At 35.4% G+C, this 14747-nt stretch overlaps 1 protein-coding gene across 2 annotated transcripts in view; it reads right to left on the bottom strand.

Moving 5' to 3' along the window:
• Window positions 1-202: 202 nt before the first annotated feature.
• Window positions 203-14747, bottom strand: part of SYK (spleen associated tyrosine kinase) — a 28811-nt gene continuing 14266 nt past the window's right edge. Inside the window, exons 6-13 of one of the 2 annotated variants that reach the window (XM_054002691.1) lie at window positions 11189-11257; window positions 7054-7144; window positions 6201-6378; window positions 4808-5017; window positions 4205-4394; window positions 2738-2878; window positions 2419-2531; window positions 203-839 (exon numbers count right to left, since the gene is read on the bottom strand). In XM_054002691.1, coding sequence (XP_053858666.1) covers window positions 767-839; window positions 2419-2531; window positions 2738-2878; window positions 4205-4394; window positions 4808-5017; window positions 6201-6378; window positions 7054-7144; window positions 11189-11257 — 1065 coding nt within the window. In that variant the 3' untranslated portion in view covers window positions 203-766. The remainder of the gene's footprint in view (window positions 840-2418; window positions 2532-2737; window positions 2879-4204; window positions 4395-4807; window positions 5018-6200; window positions 6379-7053; window positions 7145-11188; window positions 11258-14747) is intronic. The other variant, XM_054002693.1, reaches the window with a different exon arrangement.

Here is a 14747-nt window from a genome sequence, read left to right on the forward strand (position 1 = left end):
TATGTTAAAATATAGAATCATCTTACATGCTGGTATGTTTTCTTCTAATATGAGATCAAGCCTCTGAGTTCCTAGTTTTCACTAGGAAAAAAATAACTCCCTGAGGAACAGCTGGGCTGAGGAACAAAAGAAGATGGCTACGTTTAAAAGATGTGATGATGTTAGAAAGTCAGAACTCCCAATTCCCCTCTGCTTATTTTACTACTAGGAATAATGTTATTTGGTGTAAAGGGGTTTGGTGATAAAATCAAACACATTGTCAGTCAAAGCATCTGACACACTTGCACAGTGAATTTCCTTCATAGTGAGGAATGTTTATGCTATTCTTCCTTGAGGAAAGGGAAGGCTGGAACAGCTAAATACATTTAAAGGTTAAGAATGTTGATGACAAGAATTTAAATTCCAATCTGCATTCCAATATAGGAGAGGAAGAGGGCTCAAAGTCATGAAATAGATTTTACAGGACTGCAAAATATGATGCAAATAAAGCTGTAAATAAAATGAAATGGAATGTAGCAGAAATACAAGCATCTTATCTAATAACATCCTTGCTGTGCACTTTGAGACTGTTACACTTCTAAAACTCTTTTGTGGCTGGATTTTGTGCAGAAGGTAAGAAAAAGCAACCTTACAGACGCAAGGCCCAGCTCTGAGCTTTGCAAGTTGAAAATGGAATTACAAAAATTGAGGTTGTTTGATTTTGGAAAATGAACTGCTTCTCCGAGGATGCTGGCTGGAGATGAGGAAGCTGCTGTTCTCCACGCTGTTAGTGGGAAATGTCATAATAGTAGTTACGTAATCTCATCTCAACTGCAACAAATCCTGGTCGGTCGTCAACGCTGTGGAAAGATGACAAGTGTCATTGCATAGGAAGGACAGAACTGTCAAGGTTCATGGGCCTTACAGCCCTCCAAACTCTATCTCAGTAAGAGTTCACTTAAAGATGTTCACAATATTTTAAGGTTACAAAAATGACACTAAAAAATTAATACCAAGTGACAAATACTACTACAGAGCATCCAGTCCATAGATTTACTATCATGCCTGTTACTTTGTGGTTGGTGAAGGTTCTAGGAGAAAGAAATGGTAAATCAGCTCCATTTCATTTTCTACTTCATTTACTTCAGTAATAATCTGGAGAAAAGAATATTTGCCATGCAATATCTGCCTTATAATGGGTAGTACTATCACACAGAGTGGTTAGAAGCATGGAGAGGAGCCTACCCACACACCATATGACTGTACCATCTTTCTTTTATATCTGCAATTGTTTCTTTATTTGGAGAACACAATTAAACTGACAACAATCCCTTACAATTTTACATGACATATTGAGATAGTGATTCTGCCTGACCTGAACCTTCTTTTTAAAATTTATTTTCTTTCTAATAATAAATATATTTTAGTACAAAAAAAAAAAAAAATCAGCATGCTTTATGGTATGTTTTTTAATAATAACAAGAACTGATCCCTCTCACTGTAGAACTGTTACAGCATTCCTTGAGTCAAACCAAAAGGCAAGAATTACTTTTTGGTTGCACATTCATTTTAGAGTATGAGGTTTAATAAAGCTAACAAAGAAGCAAGGTACCTAAAATGAAGTACCAGAGCTCCTTAATGTAGAACTTTTGGACAAATTTATTCTCCAGATGGTGAAATGGAAGAATAAGTGATATTACAGTAATTTCGGGTGCTTTCTGGAGACTTCCTACAGTTAAAAGTAACTTCAGCAGAATAGTTTAAAACAATAAATCATAAAATAGTTTTAATATACTTTTGCAATATACTAATTAAAAAACCAGGAAGGCTTTATTTTTTTTCTATATTTCATAATTCTAATTTCTAAATGGTTATGAAACAGAAAAAAAAATGTTTCTGACGTATCAGGTATGACCTGAAAAGATGGTTTGCCTCTCACTGATAAGATGTCAGTGTGGGATCCAATTTGAATATATTCTGTTATTAGAGATAAACAGCTCAAAACAATTAAATATGGAGAAATAGAACAAACATTTTGGCAATATAAGTTTGAAATTTCAGTAAAGCTGAAGCCTTGGAAATGAAAATTAAACGAATCACAATTCAAAATGAAACAAAAATATTTGCTTACTTTCAAACATTGTTTTCAAAATGCATTAGACTGACCTTTTTGTGTACTTATTTTTTATGCTACCCTGTATTTTGTATATAACTGTTCTGGCAAACTCTCTTCTACAAAATTGTTTTTTGTAGTACACTCTATAACTCAGATAATTTTCACCTGAAAGTTCAATTGACTTCTGAGCTTACAGTACAGTTGTAAACTAAACTCCAGCTGAAAAGATGTATTTTGAAGTAACCCCTACTCACGCCCTTTCTGGCTATGAATCATGTAGATTAAAATGTACTTCTATCAAAAGAGCATCCCATCACACTCACTTGTATGTCCAACATAATTTCATTAGACTATAGACTTCTGTTGGGCAGACTTCAGGACGTTCCATTCGTTCTCCTCTTTCAATCATCTGAGCAACTTCACCACCTTTCATTCCCTGGAACAGAGTGACCCAAACAGTCATCCAAGTTGCAAATGATTACAGCACACATGATGGCATAAATTGAACAGAGCTCTGGAACTGATTTTTGGGCTATCCTTTGACTCATTTGTTGCAGCAAGTCTTTTTAGTTGGGAAAAGATATTGGTTCAAATTTGCTCTGAATTTTTAAAGAAAAACCATGGCCAAATAAAATCACTCACCTTATATGGTTTTTGTCCATAAGAGAAAGCTTCCCACATTAAAACCCCAAAGCTCCAGACATCACTTTTGCTAGAAAATTTGTAGAAATTCATGCATTCTGGAGCATACCATTTGACTGGCCATTTTCCATGACTTTGTGCCTAAAATATGTCATAACAGAAAAGAAAAAAAGCAAACTAGATACAATGATAAGCAGTAAACAACATCTGAATGCACATAATTAACATTAACTTAGATCTACACACATTTGCACTAAGTACCATAACATTTCTGATGAAGTTAGCATTAGAGAAAATGGGTAACAGCTTCTTCAAAAGTATTACAAAATTGTTCCAATCTTCCATGTTCAAAATAATGCATTGAAATGAAATCTATGGTGAAAAAAAGCATAGCTAAATGACTTTGAGTCACGCTTTTAGTAGCATTTAATTTAAAGTTGCTCTTTAGAATCAGGTTTTTCCATTTGGATCTCACAAAGGCTAAGGGACATGTCCAGATGGTTGAAGTGGGTGCTCTATTTGAAAGCACAGTGACTTTCTTGTGGCAAAATGCAGTTTACATAAATTATGCCATAATACTGCTTTTTATGACCATTCAGCTGTCAAGCTATACCAGCACAGTGCTAGATCTAGTGACAGGACCCTACTGCATCCTGTGGAGTTGTAAAGAAAATCAGCTTTGATACTAATTCTTGAGGTCCTGAGACTGGGATTGACAAGGTAGGCTAGGCTAGTGGCAGTGATTTAAGATGCCTTTTCTGGCAGCAGTGACTACTGTTCCTACACAGGAAGGTCATCACAAGGGAGGATGGGCTTGCTTCTCCTCTGCAGTGTTTCAGGGGTTGGATTATTAGTTTCAAAGAGCTGATAAAAGGGGATAAGCAGAAGGAAGAATTAATTTGAATCGCAAGAGTGATATATCAGGAAAACAAATACAAACATTATAGCAGCCTTTGTCTCCCACCTTTTACATTATTAGATGTTGTAATTATTTTAATCACTTCAGGTGTACAGAGGTCAAAAGAATTTAAAACCCAAATAAACAGATTTTGCTTAGGTTAATTTATTATTTAACAATGGTGTTCTTTCAAAAACCTCCCCTAATTCTGTTCTGTAAGATGGTGTATTAGTGCTAGCCTATATTTTACTTAGATATGATGTTTTGTTTTGCAACAAAAACTTTTTCCCCCATGTATATAAGGTAGTATCTCATTTCCACAATTATGGTCAATCTTCTAATGACAAGTTTATCAAAAGTAAATGAAAGGAGACAACTAAAAGGAGGGACAAGCTTTTTCTTCCCTACATGTCTCTTAATGTTAATCACATATTTTAAATTTGGTAATCTAATATCAGATTATAAAATAATGAATGGTACATAAAATTTCTAATTTTCAACTGCATTTCAACAGAAAATATCCTTATTAAGCTATGATACTACTATTTTCATGTTGTGCTCAACCTTACCTTGTAATAATTTTCATCAGCACTAAGAGCTTTAGAAAGTCCAAAGTCACTAATTTTGGCATAATGTTGGGTGACTAACAGCACATTTCTTGCAGCCAGATCCCTATGAACAAAATTATTCTCCTCCAGGTATTTCATCCCCATGGAAACCTGATGCACCAGCTCTGTTATATTCTTCTCTGTGACATGTCTGAAAATCAAAATTGAATTTTAAAGAGGCCAGTAGTTCATTTTCATGACTTTTCATGGAGTTCAGATACAAATCTTTACTCTAAACTTGTCCACATTACACTGTAAACCTGATTCACTTACATTTAGTTAAGCTTCAATTTGAAAAGACAATCTAGGCTCTTGTCCTGGGAAGATGATGTGTGATCACATCGATAAAGGAGAAGTTGAAGGATATGAGAAAAGTCTTTCATTTATTCTAAATACTCTGTTTTGGCAGAAATATTTGACAGTTTGGAGACATGTTCCAGTGAAGAATAACTACAATCATTAATTATTACATCAACAACATATCAATTATAATTGTCCTTGAAGAAAAAAAATAAAAGAAAGGAACTTTTCCATTCCTATGGAATGGAGTCAAAGTTTACATACCTATTTTTTTGCAAAAATTTGTTCAATGGCCCAAGTTCAGCCATTTCCATTACTAACATCCAGGCCTCAGCTTCACATATACCTATCATTCGGACAATATATGGGTTATCCAGTTGCTGCATTACATTTGCTTCTCTCAGTAACTCATCCTTTATGGCTGGATCATTACTCTCATTCTTCAGAATTTTTACAGCCACAGGCTTGGCACCCCTGCAAAAGAGAATCCAGTTCTGGAACCAGTTGCTGAAAAATCTGTGCACCAATGCACACAATCTTCAATAGATATTTCCATTCACATAGTACAAATTGTGACAAAAGACAGAATTGACACTCAGAGAAGAAAAAAAGCAGCCATAACAGGAACATCTCTCTATCAAATGCTCAGAAGACAGCTAAGCAAAAGAGCGAGAATGAAAAGAACCTGAGAAAATTACAGATTGTCATAACAATGCCTAAAGAAGCCTGAAAAAAAAAATGCTGGACAAAATTTTCCTGTCCACTCTGGCTAGGATAGCATAAAGCTCTTCTGGCAAGAAAAGTTATAAAGAGCTTTCTAAGCACTGGGGTGTTTAGAGGGGTGAGACTGGAACATGCAGCACTTCCAGGTGCCAAGGCAGGGCTCTGAAACCCTGAGAATTTAAGCCTACTTCTGCAACCTTCCATTCATACAGCAAACTGACAGAGTGACTGATGAGATCAACATAGCTCAAGTGTGAAACACGATTAAAATATGCACAAGCTGAGATCAGAGCCCTTCAAATTCCTACATCCTATATTGGAAAAATAGAAATACTTTCTGCCTCTGAAAACCTCGGTTAAAGAAATGCCTCAAACTTCAAGAGATGAGAGTGTGTACATAATCAATCTATGCACATATAGCATACTGATAACATTTCACTATGAAAATGCATGAAGAGTCAAGTATAAACAGGGTCTGTTCCTACTGACATGACGTGACGGAAAATGTTACATGTTCTGTCTTCTTGAAAATCAACACTCCAGCTTCAGGAAACTGGTATTTATCACACTTCAGGTGAAACTCTCTTTGCTATAGTTAAACTGTCCATGGCACTCTCCACGGTTTCTGACAGAGACGTTGTGCAGATGGGAAATGCTGTGTAGCATTAGTACTTTTGCAAACTATGCAGCAAGGCAGTGGGATTCCCACTCTACTAACCCTGTCAGGAGAGGAAATACTCATAAAGAGTACTTTCCCACTTTATGACAAAAATTAGTGTGTAAGTGTACATACAAGGAGAGAAACTGGAGAATTTAGCTCAAATTAGTTACAGTCTGTCACCCCAAAAGACACACAAAGATTACTGCTACTCGAAAAGGTAAACGCTAGAGCTTTTACATATTGGATTCTATGCAAATAGAAGGCAGCACTCACTTTTTCATCTTATAGAACCCTTTCTTTACAGTACCAAAGTTGCCAGAGCCAAGTTCACCTTCCTCCAAAGTCAACAATTTCCTGTCAAGAGTGACATTTTTTGGTTTAATTTCATCTGGATCGGCATATGGGCTTTCATAGACCTCAGTATCCATGGGTAAGGCCTCTCTCTGATCACCTGCAGTTCAAACAATGAAAAAATTAGACATGATTTCAGACATTTTTGCCGCCACAGCTAATATATTCATCTTTTCTATGTTCAAGACCATCAGTGTGTGTGACTTGCAAGGGCGTTATAAAGAAACCATATGCAGTCCATCTATATGCATTTTAGAGCAGACCAAAAGGCAGTGGTGTCCCCCTGGTGACATGCTGTAACTATTGAACATTTGTGCAGGGTGAAACCAGGAGGTTCCTTGACAAAAGGAGGGTTAAAGTTTGGCCCTTCTCCTTGGTACTTCCCATTAGTTACCTCACACAATTCTTCACTCAGGATGCTGCCTTATATGTACTTCATTCTGAGGCATCCAACTTGTGACTGTCAAGTAACTGCATTATGCTTGGCACTGTGGATGCAAGAGGGCACAATTCTTTTTGTGACATGTAAGGATTTAGTTTTTAGAGTCCGGAAAATAATACTCCAATTCAAAATGGAAAAAGGGGCTTCAGCTAAATGATTTTTGTTATAGATGGTGACATCTGGTATCTTCAGCTACTTGGCTTCAGTATGATAGTGGCTATACCAATGCATAACAGAATGTGAAATATATACAAGAAAAAAAAAATAAGGATTGAGAAAGAGCTCTGCCATAAGGAAGAAAATTGCATTAATGATATATATTACTCTGCCTACCTCTTTCTGCTCCTGCAAGACCTCTGTTCCTTTGCAACACATATGGATTAAAAGGTGCTTCTTCTGGTGGGTGGCTGATAGTTGACTGAAGCTGTAGCACACAAATAAAGTTTTTCTGTTTAACAATGCATAGGTAAGTTAAAAGCACTTTCCTGCCCCCCACCCCCCCAAGAATTTTGGCATAAAGTTTGCAAGAGACACAGGTGAGAATCAGAAAGAAAGGGATCCAAAAGAGGTTATTTCATTCTGGAGGTTATTGTTGGAGCAGGCCAAAAGCATAGAAAGATATTACAAATATTTCAGAGCATTAGATAAGAGAGAATTAACTGTAGTGGGTCATGCACAAATCTTATTCTGCAGATATTAAATTTACAAGCTCTTTTCAAATTTGCCATGTAACACAAGTAGTCAGAAGGATTTCTCTTTAATCTGTTCTTCCTCCTTCTTCAAGTTATCTCTCCCCCTATCTAGGCCATAGAGAAATTACTTGCACAAATGAAAACAAAAAACAATTTCCTGTTTCTCTTGGGAATACTACAGAGGAGCTCTATTTTAAAGAAGTGGAAACAACTGTAGTAAAAAGTTACTACTTTAATAGGCTTTTGTAACATCAGGGACAAACATCATGGACCAGATATTAGGCTTGTCTGTCTGCTCTGAGGAGGGACAAGATCAGTTAATTAGGCATCTGGTTCAGATACAATTCCTCTGCCTTTACTCTTGACAGAGAAATAATATGGTGCACACAAACCATCTCACCCATTGTGTCTTCTGGAGCTCCTTGCCTGGCACGATAAAGTATAGATGAGAGAAACTACTGATCTGGTCACTTTTGTTTGTGAGCTGTTGGGAACAGGGAATTACAGAACCTATTTCTGCAGCCTCGTTTCTTTGCAAGCAAAGAGAAACAAAGCTCTAGCGGAAGCTGTCCCTGACCGTGTCTAAGGGATTGTAACAAAATAACCTTTAAGGTCCTTTCCAACACAAACCGTTCTATGATTCTGTGAAGTTTCCTACAGTGAACTTCCTATAGGATGTAATAGAAGTTTTATAATTTGGAAACTGCATTTAGTAGGGGAAACACCTGACCTGGGAACTACACACTTTGAAATCATAATGAAGTTATCTGCCCAATTTGATGAAATAGAAAAGGCTTCACTACATAGATTTTACAGTAAACCGTAAGTAGAAAGCCAGTTTTCAGCAATATTTGGCCTAGTAGTATGAACACATTGACACCAGGCACATTAAACATAATATTTCTGACTTGGAACAGTGTTAAAAGGCCATTTGCTGTCATGGCAAGCCACAAAACCCCAAGACAGTTCTGGGATATGTCAAGGAACAAACTGAGTGACCTACCATTCTCAAGGCAAATGAAGGTGTAAACCAAGATCCTTAGCTCTACTTTTGTTTTTCTAGACTGATTCACCCTGACAGCTTTCCAAGACCTGTGTCACTCTATTTCATGCAAGTAATTCACTAGCCCCAAACCCCCATTAAGACTAGGAGTCAACTGGCATACTTTGAACTGGCCAAATGTAACTAATGTACACCAAATTTTGCACACCTCAAGAATCCATTCACCAGTGGAGAACAGCTGGTAAAAACATAGCTCTGTCCAAGACATAGCTGAGTCCTCAAATTAGACACATGAGATATTACTGTTCTTTTCAATTCAAGAACAAAACCAACAACAACAACAACAACAAAAAATCCAAAAGGATTGTATGCACTTGCTCTGCATAAAAAAAAAAAAAAAAAAAAACAAACCAAGAAAAACCCCCAAAAACTTCCATGCTTGTAAATAAAGCTCTGCAGCTGTGAACTGAAAATTACACAGTGACACCAGATATAACAAAGTGGGTTCTCTTTCTTAGAGAGCTGCTCATGTTTAAGAAGAATCATAGTGTATTATTTATCATTATTTAGCTCGGTTAATACATATAGAATTATTTCTAATTGTTGCAGATTGATTAAATAACTTAGTAATGTCTTCTACGTTAATATTCCTACTTTCCTTTTTATTTAACTATCATTTAAATGCAGAGTCCTTTCTGCCTTACCCTTTTAAAACAGCAATTCTGCAGATCTTTTTTGGACAAAAGGATCTTTGTCTTGATGTATCTAAGGTATAGGGTAACTGATTACTTCTTGTATTCTTACAAGAAACAGAGAAGGGGAAAGATGACCATGGATTTATTCAACCAATAAAAAGGATTACAGTAAAAGAGTCCTCTAGAGGAGCCTTTTAAAAATGTGACATATGAATGAAATGGCTCCAAATACTCTAAATCAGACTTTTACAGTGACCATTATAGTTTTACAGTAAATAGCATAGTAAGATTCTCATGAAGGCAAGTTGTACAGCAAGTGCAATATTCTTTCAGGTTAACAACTCTGATTTGAAAAAATGCATAAAGTCATCTTATTAAAAACTAATAGCTAAATACTGTATGACAAACATCTCATTAGCCAAGAGAGGAGAGGAGCTTTGGCTACGAATCTCAGTTGCCACTAGGTGGCAGGATTTCACTTAAATTGTCCAAATTGACGATTTTACACTAGTAAAACAGACTTGAAAAATTTTGCCCTGGATCTGAAAATGTAATACAAATAGTGCATTTGTGAAATTAAAAAAAAAAAAAAATCCCAAAAGTGATTAGATATAACATAAACAATAAAATAAATATGTTTTTTATGGTTTACTGTCTGAAAGTTTTTGACATAGTAGAAATAATTGTGTAAACTGTGCTTATTTGGGTTAATGAGTAGTAAATCTTTTAATAGTTCAGAGCACAGCTTTCGTCTAGAGTCTAAAATCTGGCAGTATGATGTGGGTCTGAGTATGCCAGGTAAAGTAGATGTAAATGGTGATCAAATCAGGTTTTTGAAATTATTTTCCTAAGTGATTGGTTTTACTCTGCCAACATGCTTCAGTCTCTACTCTGTGTATGTTGTCCAGAAGGCAGGAAATAGGTATTTGACAACAGAAAGTGACCAGAGCAAGACACAGGTTTTACCAGCTTAACAGATAGCAGTGCGACCAAAAATATGTCTACAGAGTTTAGACCCCACACCCATTTTTCTGAATCAACCCAAAATGTGTAATAGTTTGGCATTATAACCCAAAATGTATTATAGTCTGAAATACAATAGTTTGTATTTCAGATGGTTGAGAGCACATTGTGAGACTGTGTCTCTGTTTGTATATGACAAACACAAATTGAAAAAGAGGTATGGGTCCTGTAGGGATACACAGCTGACAACTGCTGTTGCTACTTCAGCATAAAAGAGAAGTGAACCTGTAGGAAAATAATATTTGTTATTTATCTGGTTTATCAAATACAGTATATATCAAACACAGCTTTTCACTCTGAACAGTGGCATACCTCTAGGGCTTTTCATGCCTGCTCATTTTTGTTGAAGAGCAACTAGAAATAAATCAATAAACATACAGACTTATGGATCGAATAGGGGCATACATATTATTCTCAGCATGCAAACAAACTCATAGCTACATGCTTCAGAACTGCATCAATTACTGGACAACACCATTTTCTGGCCATGTGAAAGCATTTTCACTAGCACAGGGCAGCATTCCCCTTGGCTCCCTGGCATCTTGCCAATTTTCCCATTCTGCTTGGTCTTGTGATATCTTACACTTAAATGTTAGTGAATGCATAAGAAGATTTGTGCACATAGGTTATGTAAGTATGTATTTTGTTGATTTTATTGTTCCCTAAATGTGTTCAGTAATAGCATAATTGTGTAAACAAGACAATTTTCTGATTAGAAAGGAAACTAGAAATATAATTTTGTTCTGAGTGGTTTTGAAAAACATTTTATCATATTTCATTTGCAGAAATACTGAGATCTGCATTATTTTGGTATGCCAGAAGTAAAATAAAAGAGTCCCTCTATTTTTAAAACCCCTTCAAACCCATTGCTTCAGTTATAAAATCAAGCCCATAATTATGCAAATGATTAGGATAGATGCAGAAACTTACAAAATCTTAACAATCTAATTGTTAGTAGTCAAGACAGCAAGCGAAAAGAGGGGGAGAAGAGAGTGAAATTAGTCATTTAAGTATTTTTAACTCAGTCAAAAACCTAAAAAAAGTATATGAGGCACCTTTTTGCTGCCAGCCTTTGGGAAGGTGTACGATTTGAGTCTTGAGATAATTCCACCTCCTGCCCAACTCTAGAAACCACAACGTCAAAGAGGAACATTAAATGTGTCATGAAAATAACTAAAGGTATTTCACAAAACAAAAACGCTCTAAAAGAAGAAAACATTCCCAAACTTTCTGTTGCTTGTGCCTTCAAGTACACACATATGATGCATCAAAAAAACGTAGTACAGGAAATCTTAGTACTAAATTTTATTTCATCTATATTACTGTCAAACCATCCTGAATCTGTAGACATACCTTAAGGGAGTTTTTAAATTCAAATTCACTGCTCTTTTTCCAGATCTTTATAGAGTATGCTGTTTCTCCTGCCTCTGTCACTGAACTTTAGTCCCCCTCCCCCAATCCCTGAACGTATTTAGAAACGAGTGGATAACTTTCATGTGTGGAAGTGTGACTAATGTATCAAGCAAAATTTGAAGCACACCTTGGTCAAACAGTGAGGTTAATGAAGCAGAAAGCATGCTAGGTAATATTAATTCCAAACAAAAAGGAACAAGCTTTACATTTTACACACACACTTATGTTCTGTGTAAAGATACCTTAAAAAATATGCAAATATATTTTACAAGAACACATTAACTTAATTAAATGTGACAAATTAGCATTTTTAGGGGTCACTGAGAGATCATACATGACTATTAAAAACTGAGATGAAGCACTTATTGTTCAAACATTTAGTCTGATGCTGAGGCTAAAACAACAGTCTGAACCACATTCTTAGTCACTTTAAACAGCCTTTGAACTTAGATGTTCTGAACTTTTTAATAAGAAGCCTATTTGGACTTTTTATTTTCTGAAATGGTATCTTTTTTTAATACGATTGGCACATTCCCTAGTTTTCTTTTAAAAGAAAATGTCTGATTTCATATTAAAAAGGTGTCTTTTGTTTCAAGACACCAAGGACAGCCATGTGGTCCCTATCGCTGCTGGAGGAACAGAAATCTTTTTGATGCTTGACATTCTTCATAGCTGTGATGCATAAAAATTCAGTCTACTGCATATTGAAAAAGGTTATGGAGTCAACTATTTTCTTTTACTTCATGAAATTTTCTTTCCACCTTGGGAATAGATGAAACCTGAAGTACTACTTAGTTACAGTGTTGCAATAGATAAATTCTCTAAGAGGTCAAGTGCTCCTTTGCACAAGCTGAGCATGGTTCTCATTATACTTTTTCAACAAGAGTATCTCCCAGCACTTGGGAAAGCAACCACCTGTAGTTGTGGTAATCCGCTTAACACACATATTTGTATTAGACCTACAAATGCATGTTGAGATGAATACCTCATAGGCACAGCAGCTAGTTACAGTTGACTGTACTCATAAAGTTTAGATCTATTATTACCACCCAAAAGACTGTGACAAAACAAAATACTGAGAAAGGTTAAGAGGAGAACTTGGGAAATGGCCAGAATTTGGCAGTTTCACTATAAGGTCATCAGCTGGAGAACTGAACTAAAGACTTATCTCAAAAGTTCCTCTGCCGGTTTAAATATGTATTGGGATGAAATTGATTGCAGGGAGAAAAAGGTAATTTACAAAATCGAAGGGGTCAAAATCATGCTAAATCTAACTATGGAGCCTCATGTGAAAGGCAAGAAACATCCCATCCATGCATGTTCTGGGAGAAGCAAGAAGAAGCATCTCTCCATATTCTGCATGGAAAATTATCTTCAATACAGACATTTAGCATAAACTCCTTTCTTTTGCAGAGGAAGCATATTAGTAACACTAAAAAGGAGATGTCCATATTACATTAAAATTAAGCATTTTGTTACTCCAAATTTGTCCATGGAACAATAGCAAATATTAGACAAATCTGATGTAGATTTATGTCCCTGATGTAAATTTTACTCCAAGCTCTTATAACCGGCATTTTACTGATAAATCATTTGGACAGTCTTCCTTGCATATCATCCAGCAGTTGTTTCTACATTTCATTCATGTACCTTCTTAAATTCAAAACAACTTCAGATTCTATTCCACTAAGACTTTGGAATAGCACCACTGTATTTTAGGCTGCAATATATATATATAAATTAAAAAGATTTTGAAAAATTGGTCTGGATGGGAGCACTAGTATTAGACTGTTGCTTAGAATTGGCCATTATGTTTTGTTCCTCTACTTTCCCTCTTTTGCTTCTTTATTATAATCCTTTCTCACAAGTCATGATCATCCCTGTTGTCTTGCTCTGGATTATCTCCTGCTGGACAACATTCTTCTGTGCAGAGTCAGAAACAGGTGGAAGTCCTTCAGTTGAGACCTTGCCAGACTCAAACAAGATGGAAACACATTGATGTTTCCCTTTCCTCTACCAGCATGGTGGCTTCTCATTCTTGTTCTCATCCTGATTTACTGCAGGCATAACATCCTCTGAAAAGCTGTGTCTGCTCTCTATCATGTGATTTATATCTGATTGTTAAAAGTACAATATCTTTCACTAGTTTCTACTGAAGCTCACCCTTTTCATTTTTTTTTCCAGGACATTTCCCTAATTCATCACAATTATTTTGATACCCAATTAAAAAATTCACTATTCCAATTTACATACTTTGGCAATCATTTTCATAGATAAAAAGCCCCATGCAATATACTAGAAATATCAGAAACTCCTAAATGTTAATTATCATGGTGTAAATAATATGAGATAGATTGCACATCTTCCACATAAGATTCTGTTTGTATTATATATGTTGGTGATTGTATTCCTTCTCTTCAAGCTGGTTTTATTTTTGATTTTGTGTAATCTGAATAATTGTATTTCAGGCATATTAAAAATCTTCATGAGTCACTGCTTTTGCACACAAGTATTAATGCGTGAGAACCTGGAAATATTAAGTGAAATTTTTGAGCTCCATAAGCAGTACTAGTTATTTAAAATTTTCCATTTTCTATTTCTGTATTACAAGAAAGTAATTTAGCAGGCTAATTTTTAAAAAGTCCCAAAGAAAACACAAAATTCAGATTTCAAGTTTGAGAAATTCAAAATATCAAATATAGTGAAGATTGAAACAATGTTTAGTACACTCTTGGCAAAATATGCACTTTCACTTAGCTTTGGTGACTTTCTTTCTAGCTATCATGACAAGTCTTAAGCAGTAGAAGTTAAATTTACACTTATATTGTGAATTTTTCTGTGGATATTGTGAAACGTAAACTGAATGTGCTTGTCCTATCTCTACAACTGCATGTATGCCAGATGATACACATGTGGTCTTGTGTGCTTAAACTTCATGGACATTCTTGTAAATGGCACAGTTCCAAACCTCAAGGCAGTATTTTTATATCTAATTATTTTTAATTAAATATTATTAATAATTAATAAGTAATAGATTAAAAAATATTTTAAATTAAAAAGGGACTGATTTTGATTGCTTAATTTCCAATTCTTTATAAAAGTACCTGATTTTCAGAAATGAAGATATGAGAGTGGTTGTTCACAGGCCTGCTAGGAGTCAATTTTATTGAAATAGAGGTAATTGCTTACTTGAATAAATTT

The sequence above is a fragment of the Vidua macroura genome, chromosome Z (genome assembly GCF_024509145.1).
Source record: "Vidua macroura isolate BioBank_ID:100142 chromosome Z, ASM2450914v1, whole genome shotgun sequence".
NCBI classification, from domain to species: Eukaryota; Metazoa; Chordata; class Aves; order Passeriformes; family Viduidae; genus Vidua; species Vidua macroura.